The sequence below is a fragment of the Notechis scutatus genome, chromosome 2, assembly GCF_049901735.1.
Source record: "Notechis scutatus isolate UNSWTSFEM ecotype Mainland chromosome 2, rNotScu1.2, whole genome shotgun sequence".
NCBI classification, from domain to species: Eukaryota; Metazoa; Chordata; class Lepidosauria; order Squamata; family Elapidae; genus Notechis; species Notechis scutatus.
The window spans coordinates 234,713,102-234,736,016 of record NC_142010.1 but is presented as its reverse complement, the minus strand read 5'-3'; the positions used below and the strand labels follow the sequence as shown (position 1 = coordinate 234,736,016).

General features: G+C 37.5%; 1 protein-coding gene across 49 annotated transcripts in view; it reads left to right on the top strand.

Moving 5' to 3' along the window:
* Positions 1–22,915, top strand: part of POC5 (POC5 centriolar protein) — a 31,744-nt gene that overhangs the window by 7,524 nt on the left and 1,305 nt on the right. For 2 of the 49 annotated variants that reach the window (XM_087958283.1, XM_087958282.1), the window contains exons 5-23: positions 4,122–4,318; positions 6,298–6,474; positions 6,685–6,801; positions 7,352–7,531; positions 10,300–10,462; positions 10,909–10,986; positions 11,109–11,186; positions 11,298–11,375; positions 11,480–11,560; positions 11,681–11,761; positions 11,887–11,964; positions 12,071–12,151; positions 12,276–12,356; positions 12,492–12,572; positions 12,678–12,755; positions 15,580–15,749; positions 15,976–16,092; positions 17,769–17,945; positions 20,945–21,411. In XM_087958283.1, the coding sequence (XP_087814409.1) occupies positions 4,122–4,318; positions 6,298–6,474; positions 6,685–6,801; positions 7,352–7,531; positions 10,300–10,462; positions 10,909–10,986; positions 11,109–11,186; positions 11,298–11,375; positions 11,480–11,560; positions 11,681–11,761; positions 11,887–11,964; positions 12,071–12,151; positions 12,276–12,356; positions 12,492–12,572; positions 12,678–12,755; positions 15,580–15,749; positions 15,976–16,092; positions 17,769–17,945; positions 20,945–21,088 (2,237 nt within the window). In that variant the 3' untranslated portion in view covers positions 21,089–21,411. Of the gene's footprint in view, positions 1–1,513; positions 1,618–2,555; positions 2,667–4,121; positions 4,319–6,297; positions 6,475–6,684; positions 6,802–7,351; positions 7,532–10,299; positions 10,463–10,908; positions 10,987–11,108; positions 11,187–11,297; positions 11,376–11,479; positions 11,561–11,680; positions 11,762–11,886; positions 11,965–12,070; positions 12,152–12,275; positions 12,357–12,491; positions 12,573–12,677; positions 12,756–15,579; positions 15,750–15,975; positions 16,093–17,768; positions 17,946–20,944; positions 21,412–21,984; positions 22,251–22,915 lie in introns of those variants that run through there. The other 47 variants (XR_015748186.1, XR_015748170.1, XR_015748169.1 and 44 more) reach the window with 47 other exon arrangements.

Genomic DNA, 22,915 nt, shown 5'->3' with positions numbered 1-22,915 from the left:
GCAAGGGAATTCATGTCTAAATATACTGTATATAAAAGGATTGTATTAAGGAGGAAGGGAAAGGACAAAGCGGCCACAAATTTTGGCCAGCTCAAACTCTTAGTCCTCCTTAGTCCTTCTTATATCTAAGTAGTTGCTTTTATTATTGTATATTATATTTTAACTCATTTTCTGTTCAAGAAATTTAATTTTTGATACCATTTACCCCACCCAAGCAAAAACCATGTGGAGTCTAGGATGACAAAAGGCAGATGGCCCAAAGCCACCCTGTAAATTTCATGACTGAACGGGGTATTGAAACCTATCTTCTTCCAGATCTAGCTTGGTATTTTGATTTCCACACAAACCTAGTTCCTAGATTGTACCAAATTTTTCACTGTTCCCAGTTATTCTCCCCTTCACATATTGAATCTGCAGACATCTCACATTTATTTGGTGCTTAACATGATTATGAGTAAAATAGAAAATTTTGCATGTTTTGAAAAGGATTCTTAAGTTATGTCAAGTTAATAATAATGTTCCCCATGACTGCATATATGAAAACTTTAGGAATAGAGTGCTGAATGAGGAACTAGCATGGCTGTTGAAATGCAGCTTCTTAATAGCATATTGCAGAAACTCCTAAGATTCAAATAAAGGGAAGATTCTAGAATTTTGAGTATTCTAAGAACAGTGTCAAGATGTCTTGACACTAATGAGAAAAACAGTATTTTGCAAAGGTGTACTAATCAGCTTCATATTTAAGTCCTAACCTATTATGACAAAATACTGCCAAACATTCCTCTATTTTCTCTCCTCTGAAATCATCTGGAGAGGTAGCTGAAGAGTTGTCAAGTACCAGAGGTAACAATACTTTTCTGCTTTAATGGTGATTTTGAGGACTAATTACCATTCTTCTGGGTGAGTCTAGCACAGTCTTTGTTGGTTAAATACTTGTCCAGAGAAGTTTAGACTGAATCTTCTAAGTGTAGATGAAACTGTGTAGCCTATGGTGAATGGAAGGCAGAAAATCTTTGTAATAAAATAGGTATTTTGAGAGGACCAACTATAGAAAATCATTATATTCATCGGGTTTGCTACATGTGTTTATTCTAGGTGTTTGGGGGGTTATTTGTTTTTGGAAATGATAGGCTTGAATGCAAAACAGCCTACCATAAAATACATTGACCAAATGTATGTTGTTACATTCAGATATACAGGATGCTCTCTTGTTGATTTTGGTGTCTCTTATGTTTGTGAATGATTCTGGGTGGCATAGTGTTATCCATCAGTGATAGGTTAGGTTCCTAAGAAGGAAAGCCATATTCCCTTATCAGGCATTTATAATATAAAATGCCATTTGTGCTCCCACACAAATGTATGCGCAGGAAGAGCCATGAAAAGCTTTAAGAATAGAAAGTGAGCAATGCAGATAGGTTGAAAGAAGAAAGAAAGTAGAAAATGATAGTTTCGAAAAGATCCCAGGTAGGTGAGTAGATTGCATTGTAACTGATTATATTTTCAATTTTAGGAAGCCCTTACATCTCAGGGTGTTTTTACCTTTAAAAATGGCTTGGAAAATTGGGATACCATCATGTTTTGCTGCCTGATTTTCTCTGGTACTTTTCATTTCATGAGGTAAATCATGGATTGCAGACCTTCTAGTTGATTGAGCATGTAGAGAAGTTGATACTTTCCAAAATCTAAATTGAATAAAACAACAGTTTATGGATTAGATGCAGTGCATTTTGACAGGTGGCTCTAATCAAAAACCTCCCCTTGAATTTAGGTTTAAGGATAATTATGTTTAAAAGAAGTTTTGTTTTTTGATGGGGGAAAATCAGAATAAAGTATGCCATGATGTTCGATCTTGCATTTGGATGTTTTAGCATTGAAGTTTAATTTCTGCCCTGTATTAATCAATATAGTTAACTAAATCTCAAAATTTGTAAGGCTACAGTAGCTACAGTGCAGCAGTGGCACATGTGTGGCTGTTTTGTATTGCTTCTCAGTAAGGGGCACTTGTGTTTGAGTGAATTTGCCCCAAAGCTTGACCTTCTTCTGAAGTACTTTATCAAACTTGTGATGGTGCTATTATCTATAAACTGGCACTTATTCAAATGGTTTTTTAAAAAAACTGTTAGAGACTATTAGAAATATTTTTCAATCAGGAAAGACTAGTTGATTCAGAGTAATCATGTGAGAAATGTCTCACATAATCTTGTATCCCCATTTCATATAAACTTAGTAGATAAAATAAGATACACTTTCCTCATGTAAGTATTGCTACCTGATTGCAGTCTTGCTACTTCTTGCTTCTATTCATACCTGTATTTCACTCTGACTGGAAGTAATAAAAGTCTGTGGGTCTGTTTCCTAGAGTCAAATTCCTTTTATAGCTAGCTTCTCTTCTCTTTGTTTGTGTCTATTGATAGGTGGCATAGTTCAGTTAGGTATTACTAATTGCTAGCATTAATATAAAAAAAAAAGGCTTTGGATCAATGGTGTGAACAGTGCAGAGCTGAGTATTTGATTCTGCCTGTCTAAATATAGCTAGTCTTTTTTATCTGAAATAGGAAAGAGTCCAGGAATGAGTAACTACAGGCATGAAAGTGCAGGAGTGAAATGGAGATGCCATGGAAGAAACCCAGAACTTGCACCATCTAGTCGAACAACAAGGATAGCAGGTACTAGGATGAGAAAGAGGATAGTCTTAGAGGATAGTTATGTTAGCTCAGGGGCGTCAATCTCAAGGCCCGCGGGCCGAATCCAGCCTGCGAGGTGCTTAGATCCAGCTCATGGGACCAGCCTGGAAATAGCAAAGGACCGGCCTCAGTGCTGCTGTTAGCGAAAATGGGCTGGGCTGCCCCCCACACATCCTGTTTTTGGCCTGGATGGCCTCCTGCAACACTCTACCGGCCAAAACGGCCCTTCCACCCATGCCCCGTATTGGCCGGAAGAGTGCTGCAGGAAACCATCCGTCCTATCTTCTCCCCACCATCCCGTGGCCAGGCCACAGAGGACAACTACATTGCTGACCCAGCCCTCCAAGAAATCCAGTTTGACACCCCTATGTTATTTAATATATAAGCCTAATCTGATGGTAATTTCTTTTAGTTTTTACACATAAATCCTCACAGTTAATAACCTGCTTGTATCCATATACACCTGAATTAATGTATGTCTCTTATACCATACCATCTCACTTAAATCAAGTCCACTATGGTCTTCAAGTGTATTTACTTATAAATGTGTACAATTATTATCTAGTTATAAGTTACCTCTTTATTCAAAAGTAGCTTCTTTAATGAATATGAAGCTTTTAAAAATAAGTACAATATTCTTCAATACCCTTCCCCTTTTAAAAGAAAGGAAAAATAGCACTAAAGAAGCTTATTACATATATAGCTTTTTTATTCCATAACACATATGTAAATAATAGGAAGAGTTGGGAGGGACCTTGGAGATCTTCTAGTCCACCCTTCTGTTCAGGCAGGAAACCCTATATTATTTCAGATAAATGGTTGTCCAATCTCTTAACCTCCAGTGTTGGAGCACACACAACTTCTGGAGGCAAGTTGTTCCACTGATTAATTGTTCTAACTGTCAGAAAATTCCTCCTTAATTCTAGGTATTTTCTCTCCTTGATTAGTTTCCATCCATTGCTTCTTGTCCTCAGGTGCTTTGGAGAATAGGTTGACACGCACCCCTTAGATATTGATATTAAATAAATATACACATATTACTATTGCTCTCCTTTATGGCAGAATTTAAAATACATTTCTCTAACCCAACACAAATCATATATTTAAAGAGAGAACATCAAACAAAAAGATGTATATTCTTTACAGAAACTGCCAGAGGTTAAAATGTATTACTTTTTTTTAAGAGTTACTGTTATTTAAAATAATTGGAACCATTCATGTTAAAGTCTGCTATAGCAAAAAGAATATTTTTAGCCCATTAAAGATTAGCAAATTTGTTGTAGCTTAAGTCGGTAAGAAGCCACAAGATAGCATTGGGCTTTTGTAGAAGCATTGGTTTTTCTACACACTTTTGTTTTCAATTTATATTCTGTAAATCCAGCAAATCTAGTACAGTAATACAATATTAGAGACATAGTTGGTTTTCTGTTTTTAAAGTTTCAGCTTCAGTAAAGGAGTCAGCTCCTATGGCTATGGAAGGACTTTGTCCAATCCGTTCAGAAGAAACTTCTTCACCAGGGTCCTCATCTTGTCAAAGAGATCTTCAAGGGACATACGTAACTGACATGAGCCTTTCAGATGATAGAGTGACCCACATAGAGAGCATTCTTGACCTATGGAGTGGCAGCCTTAAAGTAGGTAATTTGTTTACTATATGTTAAATTCTACTGTGGATAACCTGGTTCATTGTATCTTATTTTCCTCAGTCTTTTTTCTGGAATATTATAACCTCAAAAAAGTCTCCTTTGACTATGTTCCTATGCCATTGTGTGTGTGTGTGTGTGTGTGTGTGTGTGTGTGTATTTTCTGAGGTTTTCGCGGGTATTTGTATGTGGATCTTTGGTTATTCGGGTTTTCTCCCGCGTAAAATTGGAAGTATCTTGGCGCCGTTTCGACGAACAGGACATGAGATTGACTTTAAAAATACCAGAACTATCGCCAAAACTAAACACTTCAACAACAGAATAATCAGAGAAGCCATAGAGATAGAAAAACGCCCACACAGCATGAATAAATGAGATGATACCTCCCGCCTACCAGCCATTTGGAAACCCGCCCTCATTAACAAACGAGTACCTAACATGAAGAATGACACCAGATTCACACCCACAAGGGCCACACAAGATGCTACCACCACACTTCCACGTAGAAAGCAGACTCACACCCACACAGATGATGAGACGACCACGGACCAGAAGCCGTACCACAGCTACATCACTACCCGCTTCAAACCCCTCCGACCCATACATGAAGCGAACGGATGCCCACCAGGAAGATGTGGCACGACCACGAACGCGAAGCCAAACAACAGGATCACAGCTCACCAGCTCAAATCCCCCGGCAACTAAGACTAACCTGAGCACAACCAAGCCCCCACCTGAACAGAACATACCCCCAGCCAATCAGAACACAGCCAACCCCCCAACCAATCAGAACACAGCCAAACCCCCAACCAATGAGAACACACTCCCACCCAATCAGAACACACCCAAACCCCCACCCATTCAAGTCACACCCCCACTAGCAGTTAAAAGGAAAAAGCAGCTGCAAGCTCACATTACTCCGAGAAGCACAAAGCCGAAGACACAAACCTGAAGATGATGAATGAGACTTCGTCGAAACGTCGCCAAGATACTTCCAATTCTACACGGGAGAAAACCTGAATAACCAAAGATCCATATATATATATATATATAAATATAAATATATCTTTAAAAATCAAAGTTAATATATTTATGTTTAAATTTAAAGCTAGGTATAAATGGGTTTAAATGTTGCTGAGATCTCATATGACGGATCACAATCTGATTCTTTTAAATAGCAAAAAATAATTCAGGCTATATGAGATATAAAACAAGGAGGGAGAAGCTACATACCGTTTCTCCATCGATTGCAGTTGTGTGCAAAATTGTTGATCTAAGGCTAGGAGATAAAATGGTTTTAATATCTTTATTTTGCAGATATTAGAAAAATGCCATTGAATGAGAATTTGAAATCTCCCTTCTACTTTAATAAATATATACATAGGATATGACAAATTTTCAAATAACATTTTTTTGTACTAGAATTTTTTAAAAATAATCTCAACTTTTATAAGTGGATATTTCCATCCTTGAAGAAAATCCCAAAATACTTTATTAATTTATTGCTGTGTATAATATTCCCATCTAAACCCTAACTACATCTTGCTTAAAAACAAATACTTTCTATTTTCAGAAAATAATATTTTATTTAACCTAACAAATTTTTCAGGCTATTCTTTTTTTTAACTAAGCACAGACAATTATGGAAAATATTATTTTAAAGAATGTTGCTACTTAATTGTCATTCATCTTGTTTTAGGACCTAAATATGTTATTTGACTACTTTCCTCACAAACTACTTGCCAGAGGAAGGCAAAGAACTATATCAGGTTTTTTTTGCATATTCCTTAGATAGCATTGATAATATCTGTCATGGAAAGTTTCTCAAAATTTCAGGTTCAGCATTGAATATGTGTTATGTTTTACTAAAAAAAACATTTGTGTCCTTAGTCTTTAAAAGCTCAGACAGCCTTTAAAAACTCAGTCTGATCTTTATTTCTCTACTAAACAACTCCTTCACTTCTTTTAAGACTAATGTTTTGACTGAGCTGAGGAAATGGAAACTTCATTTTATTGAACATCATACCTTAGAGATGAGACAAGAAAGAGAAAAGCATGCAGCTGATATGAGACAATTGACTAATCAGATGGAGAACTTGAAGGAATTGCTACATACATACGAGATTTCCTTAGGGAGAAAGGATGAGGTAACAAGTTCTAATTTACAGGAGGAATTTTTACATGGTCCTCATTTTCCTTACTGGTTACTGTTAAGAATTGCCTTTGCAGCAAATAATTGTTTGGAGAGCAATATTTCTCTATCCCTGGACTATGTGCTTAATTTTAATGACCAAGTTCAAATGAATTAATTGTATAGTTAATGTTCTTTATGCATTTTCTAATTTCTTTTTGTTCAGGTAATTGCAAATCTAACAAATGCAATTGAGAAACAAAAGGACAGGATAGAGTTAATGAAAAAATTTGCAAAATGGCGACTTCAGCATTTTTTGGGCAAACAAAAGGCCAGAGAAGAGGTATATATGGATTTGCTCATGTTAATCAAGCTTTTTAAAAAAAAATCCCATTTGAAAAACTATATTTTTTAAAAAACTGATAAAATCAACAGTTTTATATGGAATCCTTCATCTTTTTTTTCTATAAATAATCTGTCACAGTAAACTGCATTTGCATTCGGTCTAAAAATGATGTTTTGCACTTTAGGATCACGTTATATCTGTTTAGAATTGTTACAATCATCCCATGAATATAAAAAGTGTTACAACATTATTCATCCCTTCTGGTTTATAATGCCAACAAAGCATAAGATCTGAATTTTAACATGGTCAATGTCAGTTCAAGCTTTTGTTTGATTTCATGCTGAAAGTTAGGGTTTGTTTATAATTGTATTATAGTTTATACAGTATAAAAATGTTTTACAGATACTGCAGTATATACTTAATACTTTTTATACTCTTCATCAAATTTTGGTATGGTACAACTATAGCACAGGTAGAGTCCTGTTTTGGGAAGAGTTAAATAAAGTGTAGTGACACTTTATTTTGCTTTGCTGACATTCCTTTCCAGTTGTACGCAAACAAACTGGCTGATCGGCTGTATAAATTAGGCTTGTTGAAGAAAGCCTGGGCGATTTGGCGATCCCGCTTTAAAGCAAAAGAGAAAGAAAGAATGGAAAAGGCGGTTCAGTCAAGTGTGGAATCTATGCATGCGGCACTCAGCAATGAGTATGAAGCCAAACTTCAAACGGTAAGGAGTTTGGAATATTTGAGAATGTTTAGCTTTGAGGAAAGAAGTTGGATATGATAGCACTCGATGGCGTTATCTAAATTAAACAAAAATTGGTTTTGAGTTGCTCGACTTCCGGTTTGAAGGGCTTTGGCGACAGACAGAAATCCGCGATCGTGCGCGGTTTCTGTCTGGGCTCGCCGCTGGAGTGCCCCGAGCTGGCTGGTTTGGGGGCTAAGCCACCCCATAGAGGTGGTGAAGAGGGGGGAGACCGCCAGCAGGATCGAGGAGAGCCGCATCTCTCCTCCTCAGCTGGCCATTACTCCCTTTCCCAAAGGCGGTTGCAGCGGTGGTCAAAAATGGCCACCACAAAGAAGAACTCGACCGGAAAAGAATGTGCAGGAGGAAGATAAGAAGTGACAGTTTTGGCTGACTGGGTTAAATTGTAAAAGCAACAACCAAGGTACCCTGGAATTTAAACTTACAAAAAATAACATCACTCCCAAAGAAGAGTTGGAAGCAGCGAAGGAAAGTGAAAAGGGAAAGGTTTGGCTTTTTTTCCCCTTCTCTCTCCTTCCCTATACTGACAACTAAGAGACTTAAATAAGAAATCGGAAAAATCCGCTTTGACATCAATAGGCAATTAAGCTGAAAATAAAACAAAATGCCAAAGGGATAATAAAGATTTCTGGACATTAAAAACTTTCTTTTTCATAAGCAGGAAGGGATAGAAAAAGAATAAGGGCAGGATCTGGAAGAGGGAGGAGACTGCCTGGAATTAAAAAGAATCTAAAGTAAAACTTCAACAAGACTTCTAAAAGATACATTTTAACAGGAAACTTTGCAACTAAATAGTAACCCCAGGAAGAGAAAATGAAAAAAAAAGAGCAAAAAAGAAACAGCTTGCGTGTATTTGGATTATTTGGTGATCTTTGGATTTTTGGTTATTATATTTGAATGACTAAAATCAATTGGGTGGTTGTTTAAAAATTTATACAATGGCACCACTTCTGGATGAATTGAAAATGGGACTTAAAAAGTACAAAGAAGATGCACAAGAAGGGAAGGGTTCTTTTGGCTTCGTCTTTCAATTCTTAGAAATGGAGATTTGGAACTATGAGAAACAACAAGAAAAGACTTCAAAACAAGAAGACTGGGACAAAGAAGAAGCCATCTTTAATGAACAAGTAATTCTATGTGGGGAAGAAAAAGGAAAGGGGGGAAAGAGAATGGAGAATTTAAGACTTAAAAAAGCAACCAAAGAAAAGAAAAATAATTCGAAAAATAAGTATAATACTGGAAAGCAACAGAAAAGGGGAATACAGAAGAGAGAAATAGAGGTAGAGAGAAAAGGGGGTAAAAGGGGGAGAGAGAAGAGAGGGAAGAAGGGAAGGAAAAGAGGTTACAAAGGACCGGAACAAGATATAGAGAAACAGGACCTATTTAGAGATAATGGGTGAAAATCTAACTGAAAAAGGGATTCTGTAAAGGTACATAAGATTGTATTGTTATATTAGTAATAGAAATAACTTTAGAAAATTGGAAACAACGTATAATTAAAATGAGGGATAAAATAGTTAGTGTAATTTAGTGAAATGTTTGTGAATAAAATAAGTGAAATAAAATAAATGAGAAAATTGAATTAGGAAGGAACGGGAACATTTTAATTAGTTAATGTTTTATAAAATATAAGTGAAGAGGGGGGGAATTAACTATGGAAAGCTTATAATTGTTCCCATAGAAGTATGATATTTAATTGAAAGGTAATGTTAAAAATGTTAAGACTTTAATGAATATTAATATTAATGATAGAATTGAATTTGAATGGAATGTTGTTTTAATTATATACATTTATAATTTTTTTTCTTTTTTTAAGAATACAGTGTGTATTTTAAGACTGTACCAAGCAGAATCCGAGATTATATTGAATGTTACAACTTTAGGGAAAAGATATAAAGGCGTCATACTCCAATCAGTAACTACAGGAGAAATTTTGTTTAATGAGAAAAGATAATAGATAATTGAAACAGGACAGACAAACAATATAAATACAATGATTTGAATTGAGATGATTAAAATAAAATTGAGAAAATTAAAAGAGGGGAGAAGCTATGCAGAAAATATAAAATAGTAATAAGATATGGAATAGAATATAAAAATGAGCATGAACCTGAATTTGTGTCTGTACGAAGAAATGTAACCCGGGATTATGCTGCTTTCAAAAAAGATGTTTTATTTGTATTTTTTTTTCTCTTTGTGAAAACTCAAATAAAATTTACAAAAAAAAAATTGGTTTTGACAATATTTCACTTTAGGAGAAAGGACCTATAGGATTTACTTCCAGGAAAATTTAAATAGGGTTATTGTAGGCAAAGGTGACATTTTGATTATCTGCTCCATAAAGTACAGCAAAAGGACAAGGAAACAGTAAGCAACCTAAACTTCTGGCTTCCTTTTGAGTGCAAGACTGAGTCTCTTTCCCAAGTGGGAAAGGATATACAGTTTTGGGAAGGAGCCATTCTGCTTGAACTCATCCCATTTACCATTGTAGTCACACCATTACTGTAATATACATAATGTCTCTTTCTCTTTTAAAAACATTGAATATTGTACCCTTCCCTTACAGCAGTCAAGAAACAAAAAAATATTGTAACTCAGTACTGATTCCATTTTACTTCTTTCTTTTATTTAAAGGAGCCCCAATTAACTGCAGTTTACTCTCACCTCAAGTTTTTATCAAATCTGCTATGAGATTGTCATTAATTAATTTTTTTTATTTCTTGGTTCAGGTAAATAGTGCACTTGAGGAGGCCAGATCTGAAATTATTGAACTGCAGAACCAAAGACAAGATTATGAAGATGCTATGAAGAAGGCTTTCATGCGGGGTGTCTGCGCACTGAATTTAGAGGCAATGAGCATGTTTCAGAGCAAAGATTTCAAACTTGACCAGGGTTAGTATTATGAGACGAGTGAAAGATCGTTAGCATGCTGGCCTTATGTCAGCGAGTAATCTCTGCTGATTTCCCTAATGTGCTGCTCTTCAGATGTGATAGGATAACAGTGCCTAGAATTCCTCAGCAAGTTGAAAAGACTGAACTGATGTAAATTTTTCAGATTTTCTAACCATAAAAAGTACAGTACTTTTCTGGAGGATTAACAGTATTACCTTGGGGTTAAGAGGCCATTGAAAGAAATAGGCATATATAAGGTATATTCTAAGTTTCACTTTTGTGCTAGAAATAAATGGATTTTAAAAATTTTGTGGGTTTCTTTCCTATTTTGAAATGTGAAACCAGTCCCCACCTGGCCCAGCAGTCAGGCCCAGCGTGGTGCAAAAGAGTGATTTGGTACGCTGAGGCTCAGGGGCTGCTTTTAGCTTTTCTATTCTATTTTGCAGTGCGAAGTCAGCTTCAGCCCGGCCCATCAGTTAGATCGAGCGTATTTCGTCAGCAGCAGGAGCAAGTAAACAGTGAAGGTCAGCTGGGCTGATGGAATGAAATGGCAAAAAAAAGGATGGCAAAAAAAAGGTGCTTCGGCACACTGAGGCTCAGGCTGTTTTTAGCCTTTCTATTCTTTTAAATTTTTATTTTTTGGCAGTGCGAAGTCAGCTTCAGCCGGGCTCATTAATCAGATCGAGCATGTTTCGTCAGCAGCAGGAACAAGTCGATGAGGAAGGTCAGCTGAGCTGATGGAACCACAGGGGTCTTCAAGCGTAGGGTGGCAAAAAAAGCACTTTGGTGCACTGAGGCTCACACGCTGCTTTTTTAACTTTTTCTTTTTTTGCAGGGAGAAATCAGCTTCATTCAGGCCCATCAACCAGATCGAGCGTGTTTCGTCAGCAGCAGGAGCACGCCGATGGTGAAGGTAAGCTAGGTTGATGGGACACAAGGCTGCAGGGGTGTCAAAAAAGTGATTTGGTACAGCGAGACTCATAGGCTGCTTTTCATTTTTCTTTCACTTTTTTGCAGGGAGAAATCCACTTCATCCTGGCCCATTAAGCAGACCGAGTATGTTTCAGCAGCAGCAGCAGGAGCAAGTTAACGGTGAAGGTCAGCTCGGTTGATGGAACGCAGGGCTGCAGGGGTCTTGGAGTGAAGAGTGGCAAAAAAAAGTCCTTTGGTGCACTGGAGCTCCGAGGCTGCTTTTAGCTTTCCTTTTACTTTTTGCAGTGAGAAATCAGCTTCATCCTGGCCCATTAAACAGACCAAGCATGTTTCAGCAGCAGCAGCAGGAGCAAGTAGACGGTGAAGGTCAGCTGGGTTGATGGGGGATGCAAGGCTGCAGGGGTCTTGGAGTGCAAGGTGGCAAAAAAAACCATGATTTGGTGCACTGAGGCTCATAGGCTGCTTTTCGCTTTTCTTTTACTTTTTTGCAGGGCGAAATCAGCAAAATCCTGGCCCATCAAACAGACCGAGCATATTTCGTCAGCAACAGGAGCAAGTAGATGGGGAAGGTCAGCTGGATTGATGGGACGCAAGGCTGCTTGGAGTGGAGGGTGGCAAAAATGTGATTTAGTACACTTGAGGCTCATAGGCGGCTTTTCACTTTTTTTTTTGCAGGGCGAAATCCGCTTCATCCTGGCCCATTAAACAGGCTGAGCATGTTTCAGCAGCAGCAGCATGAGCAAGTAAACGGTGAAGGTCAGCTGGGTTGATGGGATGCAAGGCTGCAGGGGTCTTGGAGTGTAAGGTGGCAAAAAAAAAACTTGATTTGGTGCACTGAGGCTCATAGGCTGCTTTTCGCTTTTCTTTTTTTTTTTTGCAGGGCGAAATCCGCTTCATCCTGGCCCGTTAATCAGACCGAGCGTGTTTCATCAGCAGCAGCAGGAGCAAGTAAACGTTGAAGGTCAGCTGGGTTGACGGGACGCAAGGCTGCAGGGGTCTTGGAGTGTAAGGTGGCAAAAAGTCTTTTGGTGCACTGAAGCTCCTACACTGGTTTTAGCTTTTTTTTTTCTTTCTTTGTTTCTTTTTTTTTTTGCAGGGAGAAATCCGGTTCAGCCTGGCCCATCAGTTAGATCAAGCATGGTTCAGCAGCAGCAGCAGGAGCAAGTAGACAGTGAAGGTCAGCTGGGTTGATGGAACGCAGGGCTGCAGGGATCTTTTGAGTGTAGGGTGGCAAAAAAAGCACTGAGGCTCGGGATGCTTTTAGCTTTTCCTTTTTTTGCAGGGCGAAGTCAGCTTCATCCTGGCCCACCACCCAGATCGAACATGTTTCGTCAGCCGCAGGAGCAAGAAGATGGTGAAGGTCAGCTGGGCTGGTGGAATGCAGGGGTCTTAAGAGTAGAGGGGCGGCCAGGGGAACTGAGCTAAAAGGCAGCTGCAGCTTCCTGGAGTGTGTGGCAAGGATCCCCAGAGCCACATAGTTTGGAAGCTGCAGGTTGACCAAAGAGGCAGAGAAGGGCAAATGGGGAATTTGGAGACGGTTCTTTCCCTTCCTGAGTCTCGGGGCTGGGTGGGATCAAGCTCAGAATAGCTTATATTGGAGCCCATATTTTGAATCAGTGCTTTTCTTTTTTATTTCTCTTCCTAAGCGAAGGCTTTTAAAAAAAAAAAAAAAAACCTGAAATTGTTTGACCACAGGATGGCACTCCAATACTTCATAACATTCAGTGGCAAGAATTCAACAGGTGTATATAGGTAGTTTTCAATTAAAGATCTCAACTGGGACTGAATTTTTGTCACAAAGCAATGTGATAGTTATACAAATATCATGTGATCGGAATCACATCATTAAGTGGATCACACAGTTGTTGCCCTAATTGATTGGCTTGTCAGTTCACAGTCACCTGAGACATCATAAATACAAGCTGTTTGCCAAGCATCACGAGATTGTCATGGTGTTGCAATTTGGAGGACAGGTCATAAGTTACTTTTTCTGAGACCATCATGACTTCAAACCACTGTTAAACAGCCACAAGCTGAGGACTATTTAAATGTTTGTGAACATGGAGACACCTGCTTTCATTAAGTCCATGCCTCAGGGCTACTTATTAATGATAGCAGCCCCATATTTTACTGTGTCTTTATACATATGCCGTAGCTGATGCCAGAAGAATAAGAAATACCTTAAAAGAGACATTTGTTACCATCAAACATCCTACTTGGGGGGGAAAAGACACTTTGTAGACAGAACTTGAACAGAAGATTATCTTCTTCTCCATAAATTTCAAAGAATCCTATGGGACTGAAATGCTCATATCACTATGTATAGTTTAGCCCTAGATTTCTAATTGCTGGAGCATGGAGTTAAAGTAAAGCTTTTTGAGGAACTAATCCTCTGGAAGCTTGGCTGATTTGCATGATCCATTAAGCCCAGACTATGTTGTTTGTCCTAAATCTGTTTTATTTATTTTTTATTTATTGAACAAATTTATATGGCTGCCCATCTCATACACAGCTCTGGGCGGCTTACAACATTACACATTGTAATTTTGCAATGTTACTGTTTGCTAATATTAATTTGGCAATGCTGTAAACCACTATGATCTTTTGAATTTGGGTCTGATAGTCTGTTAAGTGTCTTATTAGATAAACAGAGTTGGAAGGGACCTTGTAGGTCATCTAATCCAACCCCCCTTCCCCCGCCCAAGCAGGAGACCCTACCCCATTTCTGACAAATGGCAGTCCAATCTCTTCTTCAAAGTCTCAAGTGATGGACAGATAGTCCTTGATTTACAACTGTCCATTTAGTGACCAAAGTTAGAACAGCACTGAAAAAAGTGGCTTTTGACCGTTTGTCACACTTTCGACCACTGCAGTATCCCATGGCCATGTAATCAAAATTCAGATGCTTGGCAACTGGTTTGTACTTATGACAGTTGCAGTGTCATAAGTGTGATCAACTTTTGCAACCTTTTGACAAGTAAAATCAATGGGGAAGCCAGATTCACTTAACAACCTTATTATTAACAACTGTGGCAAGAAAGATTGTAAAATGGGGCAAAAGTCACTTAACAAATGTCTCAGTTAACATAAATTTTGGTCTCAGTTGTGATCATAAGTCAAGGACTATATATACTGCAATATGTTGAATGGCACCTTTATAAAACGTATGTGATTTATGTCCTTACATTCCTTCCTACATAAAAGTTTTGCATTCTCAGGAATAGCCATTCCTTGATCTTTCAATAAATATTGAGCAATGCTTCCTTTTCTTTTTAATCTCAAATATATCTCAACTGGAAAGAAGTTGTATTGAATCTTAAATCTTCTCCATGAAACAAAACCATAGCATTTTTAACCCTGGCCACTCATTATGTGTATGTCCCTGCCTTTAGGCCAGATCAGTTCCCTCCTGCCCAACAGCTGCCCCTCAAAACTGTGTATATTTGTGTGTGTGAAGAACAAATTCTGTATCAAAATGACAAAATTAAAAACATAACAATAAAAAGGAGGTAAAATACAACACAAATACATAAATGCATACAGATACTGTTTTGTTTTCTCTAATATGCAGCCTGTAGAAAAAATTAAAATGTCTTTATAATTTGTGCCCAAACCTCTGAATATGGTAGGAAAATGACTTTTTCAATTTAAATATACATTTAAAAACTATTTGGATTTGATTAGCTTCCAACTGTACTGGATCAGAGAGCAAAATCTATATATATTCTGTCTATTTATTGATTTATTTTAAAATTTACAGTCATTCAATCTTATCATCTTACCACAGGGTAACTCTTCCCCTATATTGAATTTAGATTATGGTCCTTCTTGGAAAAGACCTAGTAAGATTAGCTATTAAAACTTAGAACTTATCTGAATAAACTATCATGTACAAAGGTAATAGATAATTTTAAGACAGCCACCATATCATATTAAATAAATACTGTAGGGCTATTTTTAAATTAAGATGGCAACAAATAGGGCTGAGTCTCTGTAAGTCTCTACATTGGGAAATACAAATTATACAGCTTTTAAAAATTGTATACAACTCTGCACTTTCCAGTTTTGTTTGTAAATTATACAGATACATAGTTACATAACAAAATTAGATATATACTGTCTAACTATTAGCAATATTTATCTCTTTGTGATTTTGTTCTGAATGTTTGTTAATTTGTTTATAGTAGTTGATCTATCAGAAAAAAGAGCAGAATCTGGTGCTGGCACTGGTGGACCTACAGCAAAATTTTCTTCATTTCAGTATGATCAACCTATGCCATCTACTTCCTCACTGCCGCAACCACCACCTCATTTTGCTCCAACAACAGCTGGCTGTGCTCCTGCAGAGGATCTGGTAGGTGTTCATTGTAATACAACCTTGGTCAGTAGCGGATTTCAATTCCATTGAATTAATCTTAGGAAAGTTTAATAAATGAGGATAAGTTATTAAATCAGCATTACAGAGCTATTGGGCATGAAAATCAAGGCAATATGCTGATATTAATATTTTGAATTAGGAAATGGGTGGTATGTATTAAATCTAAATCAGACTATTGCCATTTTTTCCTGCTGTTTTGCAGTTTTCTTCTCATCAAGGCCATGCAATAACATCTCAAACCAGATTAGACTCTGCTGCTGCATTAACCTGCGGTGCTGCTACAGGATCAGGATCAGGCACAATGTGCATTTCAAAACTGGTAAAAAACAACAACCACCACCAACATTACTTTAATTTTTTTAAACTATTTTTGTTCTCCACATGATTAATGGGAAATTTTTATATAGTGCTCATTGGAACTGGAACTTCAAAATATAGATAGATGGATGGATGGATGGATGGATGTATCTGGAAGCTACAAGTTTAATTAAAATGTCATACTTCATTTTTATGCCATTTTTCAATCAAAGTTGAGGATAGATTCAAGTGTGTGAAAATACTAAGTGACCATTCATGTGGTCTTCGGCATATGACAGCAATTGAGACTGGAATTTCCATTGCTAAGCAATGCACTCATAATGTGTAACTGCATCTCTAAGCTATGGCAATCTTTGCAGTCCTGGTTGCTGTTGCTAACTGAATGCCATGGTTGTTAGGCAAGGCAAATTCCTGTCAGCTTTCCACAACCAAAGTCATTGGGGAAGCCAGCAGGAAGTTGCAAATCCCAAGCAGACAGGTTCATGGCTGCTGCCAGATGGAGAAGTTAAAGATGAGGTGTGAGAAGAATGTGCCAGGGTGTGGTGTGGGTTGGGAAGGATGCATGGGATTGTGGTACAAATCAAGGTTACACACAGGTGTGGCATGGTTTGGGGAGAGTGCAGCACAAGCCAAGGAGTGGGTGTCAGGTGGTGGTGAATGGCCAGTGCAGCATGAATGCAGAGAAGAGAAGAAGAGGATGTACATGTGGAGGAGACTTACTCCAGGGACATGTGACTTTCCCTGCCAGCTTTGCCTATTGATTTTCTGAGAAGCCGGAAGAGAAGGTTGCAAATAGTGATTACGTGATTGCAATGCACTGCAACTGGCTATAAGTCCAAATCAGTTGCTAAGCTCCAAATTATGGTCACATGATCATGGAGGGGTGCTGGGATTGCTGGAACTAACCACCATTTGCTCAGCACCATCTTAACTTCAGCCACTGAATGAGTGATCATAGGTGAAGGATTACCTATATGGCCATTTTCCTACATCAGTCCTTGCAATGGGGAAGACAAAAAAATGCCTGTTATTAAATCACTGGTGTTGACTCAACAACAGTTTCCTTGTATTATCAGGTAATCAATGATTATGAAAAGATTTAATGCAATCCTTTCTATGAAATATTTGGAATCTCTCAAAAGTGAAATTCTAGACAAGATATTAGATCAATGAACTGCTTCAAAGAATGATAAGGAAAAGGACCCTGAAGGCGTGAATGTCTCTGAAATATTTACTTTTGGTGAAGGGAGCACCAGAAGCTTTCATAAGACTATTGTCCCCAGGGTTTCCTTTCTAGCTCAAAAAATTTCAAAAACAACACTTCTGCAGCTCTAGTAATTAGGTTTTTTTTGTTTATATAGAAGTAAAGCTTGTGGGCTACGATGGAACCTTCTATTCACCTTTTCTGAAGAAATGCTTGTGTCATGATACAAATCCATAATTTACTAATAGGACTGTATTTCCAATTATCAAGACTATAGAAAGAATGTGCCCTATTGTTGTAAGAATATGCTGTTAGGATTTAATGGTCCAGGAACCAAAAACTTATATATTCAGTTTTTCCTAGCCAAAGATATGGAAAAATAATATTAAGAAATCTGGCTTATAATTTAAAACTGCTCTGAGAAGTGCTATGTGTTTCTTGTATAATTAGGATTTTTATTTGGTTTGCCATAGCCCATGACTAGGGTGGTAACATCAGGTCAACAAAAGGCTGGAAGGACAGTCACTGCCAAAATCACCGGTCGTTCAGATTTTGCAGCAAAGAATCGTATTTGCAGTAACTTAGATGTCGTGGGTGTTTCGCCCCCCATGAATTCTGTTGTGGTGGAGAAACATCATCCGGTCACTCAGGTAAATAATGAGTTTTATGAATAACTTCTGCATTTGATGTCTCCTTTTAATTGGTGACTTTTGCTTTAGGATTTTTATCAGAGTTATTGTGGAAGTTCAGATTACAAATGCTTACTGAATTAATTTGTCTACTCTTTGGGGTTACTGTAGTTTGTCTAGCATGTGATGGAATTCCATTTGTACTATTAGGCAGGTACTGGCCAATCAAGCAAACATTGTGATAGTAGATAAGGAACGGAAAATGGCACTAGTGATAGATGTAGCAGGGTTAAGTGACAGCAGCAAAATGGAGGAGGAAGAAGCTGAAAAAGTATCAGGGTCTGAAAGACGAATTAGAGAGGATTGGAAAGAAAAGACCAAAATGATCTCAGTATTGGTAGGAGCATTTGGGACTGGGACTCCTAAGCTAGGCAAATGGCTCCAACAGAGCCCAGAATCAACACCAGAACTTTCTGCCCAAAAGAGAGCAGTGCAAGAAACAGTTAAGATACTTCATAGAACCATCGAATTTCCTGCCTTTGGCCAAGGGTCCAAGATTGAAGAAGGGAGAGAAAGGAATTAAGTATATATGAAAAACAAAGTTAGAAACTATAAAATACTGTTCATGTAGCTGCAAAACTCACCTTAAACTATACTACACCCATTTCCTAATAGCAGGTAGAACTAATCAGTCTTCTTCAACATTTGTCTTAAGCTCAAGAAGGATTTATGAATTTGGAAATAAATCAGCATTACCTGTATTGGTTTTTGGTATACATTTTTTATCTCTCGATATTCAAAATTATATATTTTGTAAATTTTAAGATTCATAAAAATAAATAGGAAGGAACCCCAAATAGTTTGTGTGATTGCTGGGAAGTCTTGAATTTGGAATGTCACTTGGAAGCAAGAAACAGGAGACTGGATAGAATATATCTTAGTGCTCCATAGCACTCTAAAGGGATTGTTCTGTTAACTGGAATATGGAAATAGGAACATATGGAAGGTGCCAAATTAGTTTTGAGGTTTTTCAAGTGTGGTTAGAAAAAAATGCTGGTCTGGAATGTTTCTAGTTATTAAGGAGACTACGGAGGAACCAAATGTCTGATTTAATATGAGAGAAATATCAATGGGGATAGTTGCTCTGCTTCCAGAGTAAACATATACTTCCATTTTCTTGATTTTAAGTTTGATTTCCATGATGCAGATTAGTAAAGAGAAGTGTTTCTCAAACTCAGATGAGAACATAGGGAACTGGTGATGCAGTCTTCCTATACTGTTTTTGCCATTTAGATATTTTAAATGGAAGAGTTGAGCAGCAATTGCTGGAGGGAGAAGAAAGCCCACCCCCTCATGAATTTGCCCTCATGTCACAATTGATATTATAGGAAACAATTGAAAACTAAGGAAAAACATCTTCCAAGAGGGGCAAGACAAAAGAAAATGAATGGAACTTGTAGAAGCCAACAGGCTAGATACTTTTTCATTTTAGATCTGAATTAGAATTCGGCACTGAATCCCAACTAAACCTTAAGTATCTTTTTATTGTATAATGGTACACCAGAGTACAAGCACCACCTAAGGGAAGGCCTGTTTACTGCTGACCAAGATGATACTGTCATCGTGTGCCAAAATGCAATAGCATTTCCTCTGATTATCTTTAAAAATGGCTGGTTCTTCATCACAAGCTAAATAGAATTTTCTAGCTTCTTTGATGTGTGGTATCTGTCTTTTTGCTCACCTCACCTTTTGGTATATTCACAAATTTGCATGTTAATTAGTTTCTTTTCTGTCAGTTTCCTTTAAAATGATGCTGTAAAGAAAAAAAAAATCAGAGAAAGCTTTTGAAAGCAATATCTCTTCAATTCATTTTAAATAAACACATGTGGGCATTACTTTGTGACAGGTTATAAACTAGCATTACTTTTACCATCTGGGACCAGGCAATTTTTTCCTTGTTAATGTTCTCGCTGTTGATGGATTGAGTTCAGTACAGCAGGCCTAGCTTCCCTCATTTCTCTAGCTAGACTATGCTGGTTGTAGGATAGCCCCATGTTTGCTTTTCTCCTTGCTGTGATGTTTCTATTGGGAGACCGGATGTGAACTCATGACTGTGTTTGCAAAGGCCAGAAGAAATTCCTTCCTCTTCTATGCTTCCATGGCAACTCAGCAAAGCACTTGAAACATGTACAGTACACAACCTTTATTGTTAGATCCAACAAGATATGGGATTTACTAGTAGTTGAGGGCCAAAGATGTTTTTCATTTGAGAAGAATCCTATGCTCATGTGTAGATTCTCTACAAAAGAGCTGCAGCTACGTGAAAAGGCTGTAAATGTTGCATCTCTATGGGCTGACACATGGAAGTGTGGGAGATGGCTGCAATAGATTATTACCACTCCATTTCCAAATGAAAGCAGGGGATATTTGCTTCATTGCATAACTAGGTGCTAGTGATAATTACTTCTTCCTATAGCTGCAGCCACAAAACCCACATCTAAAATGGCCCAGAATGAGACAGAAAATTGTACTGTGGTGGGCTGCTGTGTAATTTCCCAGAGGACTTTTGATTTTTTTGTGGTGGTTGTTCCTTTTTGTTTCAAGAATATTTTGAGAAAAGCTGTTCATACAGATTCTCAGACTATCTAGGCCAGGGTGTCCAACCTAGGCAACTTTAAGACTTGTGGACTTCAACTCCCAGAATTGCTGGCTGAGGAATTCTGGGAGTTGAAGTCCACAAGTCTTAAAGTTACCAAGGTTGGACACCCTGATCTAGGCTATAGTTTATTGTTTTAAATGGGAGTGCTGGAACCTGTTCAGCGATATTATTTGACTAGACAGGTTTAACTGGTTTATTAAAAAAAATTGGAGTGGCTTAGCAAACTCTTGAGGGTATTGCCTGAGTTATGGAACAACTTCTGCAAGTCCTGGCCATATTTGTCCTTTGTGTTCAATTTTTTTTTATATATTGTTAAAATTGGATAGGAAATAAATAATAACTTCCTTCTTATATCTTTCAGCAAACTGTATCTCAGGCTGTTGCTGCTAAATATCCTCGAACTGTGCACCAGTCTTCTAATGCTATTGGGGTGAGACATCTAGGACACAGTGGGAAAACGCCTGCCCATACTCACAACATTCAGTCAATAAAGGTAGTGGAGTAGAGGTTAGCTGGTTGAAATGCCTGTACTTTATTTTAAGCACATAGAGAAAATTTTCCAGGTTATTGTTTAAAATGTGCTCCCCGATGTTTGCAGATTAATAGAATAATAACCCAAGAAGCATCATGTTTTTCCTCTCAATAATATTGTACATATAGAGATATTTTGAAGTGTAAAAAGTGTGCCACTGAAGATGGCACAATGTAGTTCTGTGTAACTGCAAATAAGGTATACTTGAAATTTTCACTTTCTTAAACTTATTTTATTATATATGCTTATTTAATGTTTTTAATAAAAATGAAGCATTGAACTTGTATACTCTAAAAGGCATTTCTGCTTTATATGTGAATAAGAGCATAGATCAGTTTGCCACATTCTGAATTGCTATCTAAATTATCCATATAACCAGACTTTACATTCAGAATTTTGTTTTGGTTCTGCTATATTTTATCTTCAGCCATTCATAGAACAGGAACAGTACAGAGAAATTTCATTTTGTCCAACATAAAAGTGGTTTATTAGTCTTACTTCACTATTTCATCGTATATAAATCTAAGGACTTATTGCTGTTGCTGTTTACTCCAGTTGTGTGTTTTCATTAGTAATATTCACTGACATCTCAACCCCATTTGTACTTTCACCAATTATTCTACAGATTCCTTCAGTTTAGCTTTTAAGAATGTATAATACCCCCCCCCCCCCAGGGTGGTGGTGGTGGGAAGAAATGTGACATTAGATATCATAATACCCTAAATCTAGATGAATAAATAAACACCAACGTTTACGTAAAATAACAGTGATGTGAGTCTTCTCCATACTGGGGACAATTTTTCCCATTGCAATTTGCAGTGGGACTATTGAAGATTTGCAGTTTTGTGTTCATGGATTTTATCTTTTAGCACCAAAGACTATTCCATCCTTGCTCTCTCTTATGCTACTGTAAGGAGACCTCAGTAAGCATAATGGAATGTCAGGACTGATGTCAGTCTTTAGAAGAAGACAAAGAAACAGCAGTGAAGAAAGCAGTGGCTGTGGTGTGCTAATGATGCTATACTAACTAGGATCTCTCAGCCAGGATTCTTCCAGTCATATTGCCCACCCTAGTGATCAAATAGGGGTGCCAGTAGGGAAAACAACCTGCTACATCAACTTGCTTCTCCCTAAGGTAATTCTTAAGTATATACATCACTTGTACACCTACTACTAAACGGCTAACTGCAGCATGAGGAGGTAATCTGGGTTTGTAAAATGGATGCAGGAGCTTAAGAAATAAAGCGCATGTATTGAAAGTGATCGGACAAGTACTATATTATGGATTGGGCCATGTAGCTATTCAGACTGAAAAAGAAAATGTGACTGGGGTATATTTAGTCATGTTAGCACCTCAGATGCATTTTTTGGTGTATCAACTAAAAACAGCTGAAGTTATTACATAAACAGTTCTGTGCACTTAAATCACTTTTTCTCCTTCAAATCTGAATGGCTTCAGCTGTATCATAAGTGTGTCTGTTCAGGACTAAACCATAATTTCGTTTGTTTGTTATATGCAATAATCGTTGATAAAGAGGCAAATGTGCTTTAAATTTATACTAGGAATACTAATTACTATGTTTAGTTGCCTCAGATTCTTAATATAAGTACAGTACATTATAAGACTATACAGTCTGCCTCAGGTTGAGCTTGGCTCCCGATTACCACACGAACACATCCATAACAATAGCATTAATTACTTTATCATTACCCATTGCATTCATACATACACACATACATACATGATACTCTCATTTGTGGGTGCAAAAGAAATAAATAATAAGCAAAATAAGTTTGAGG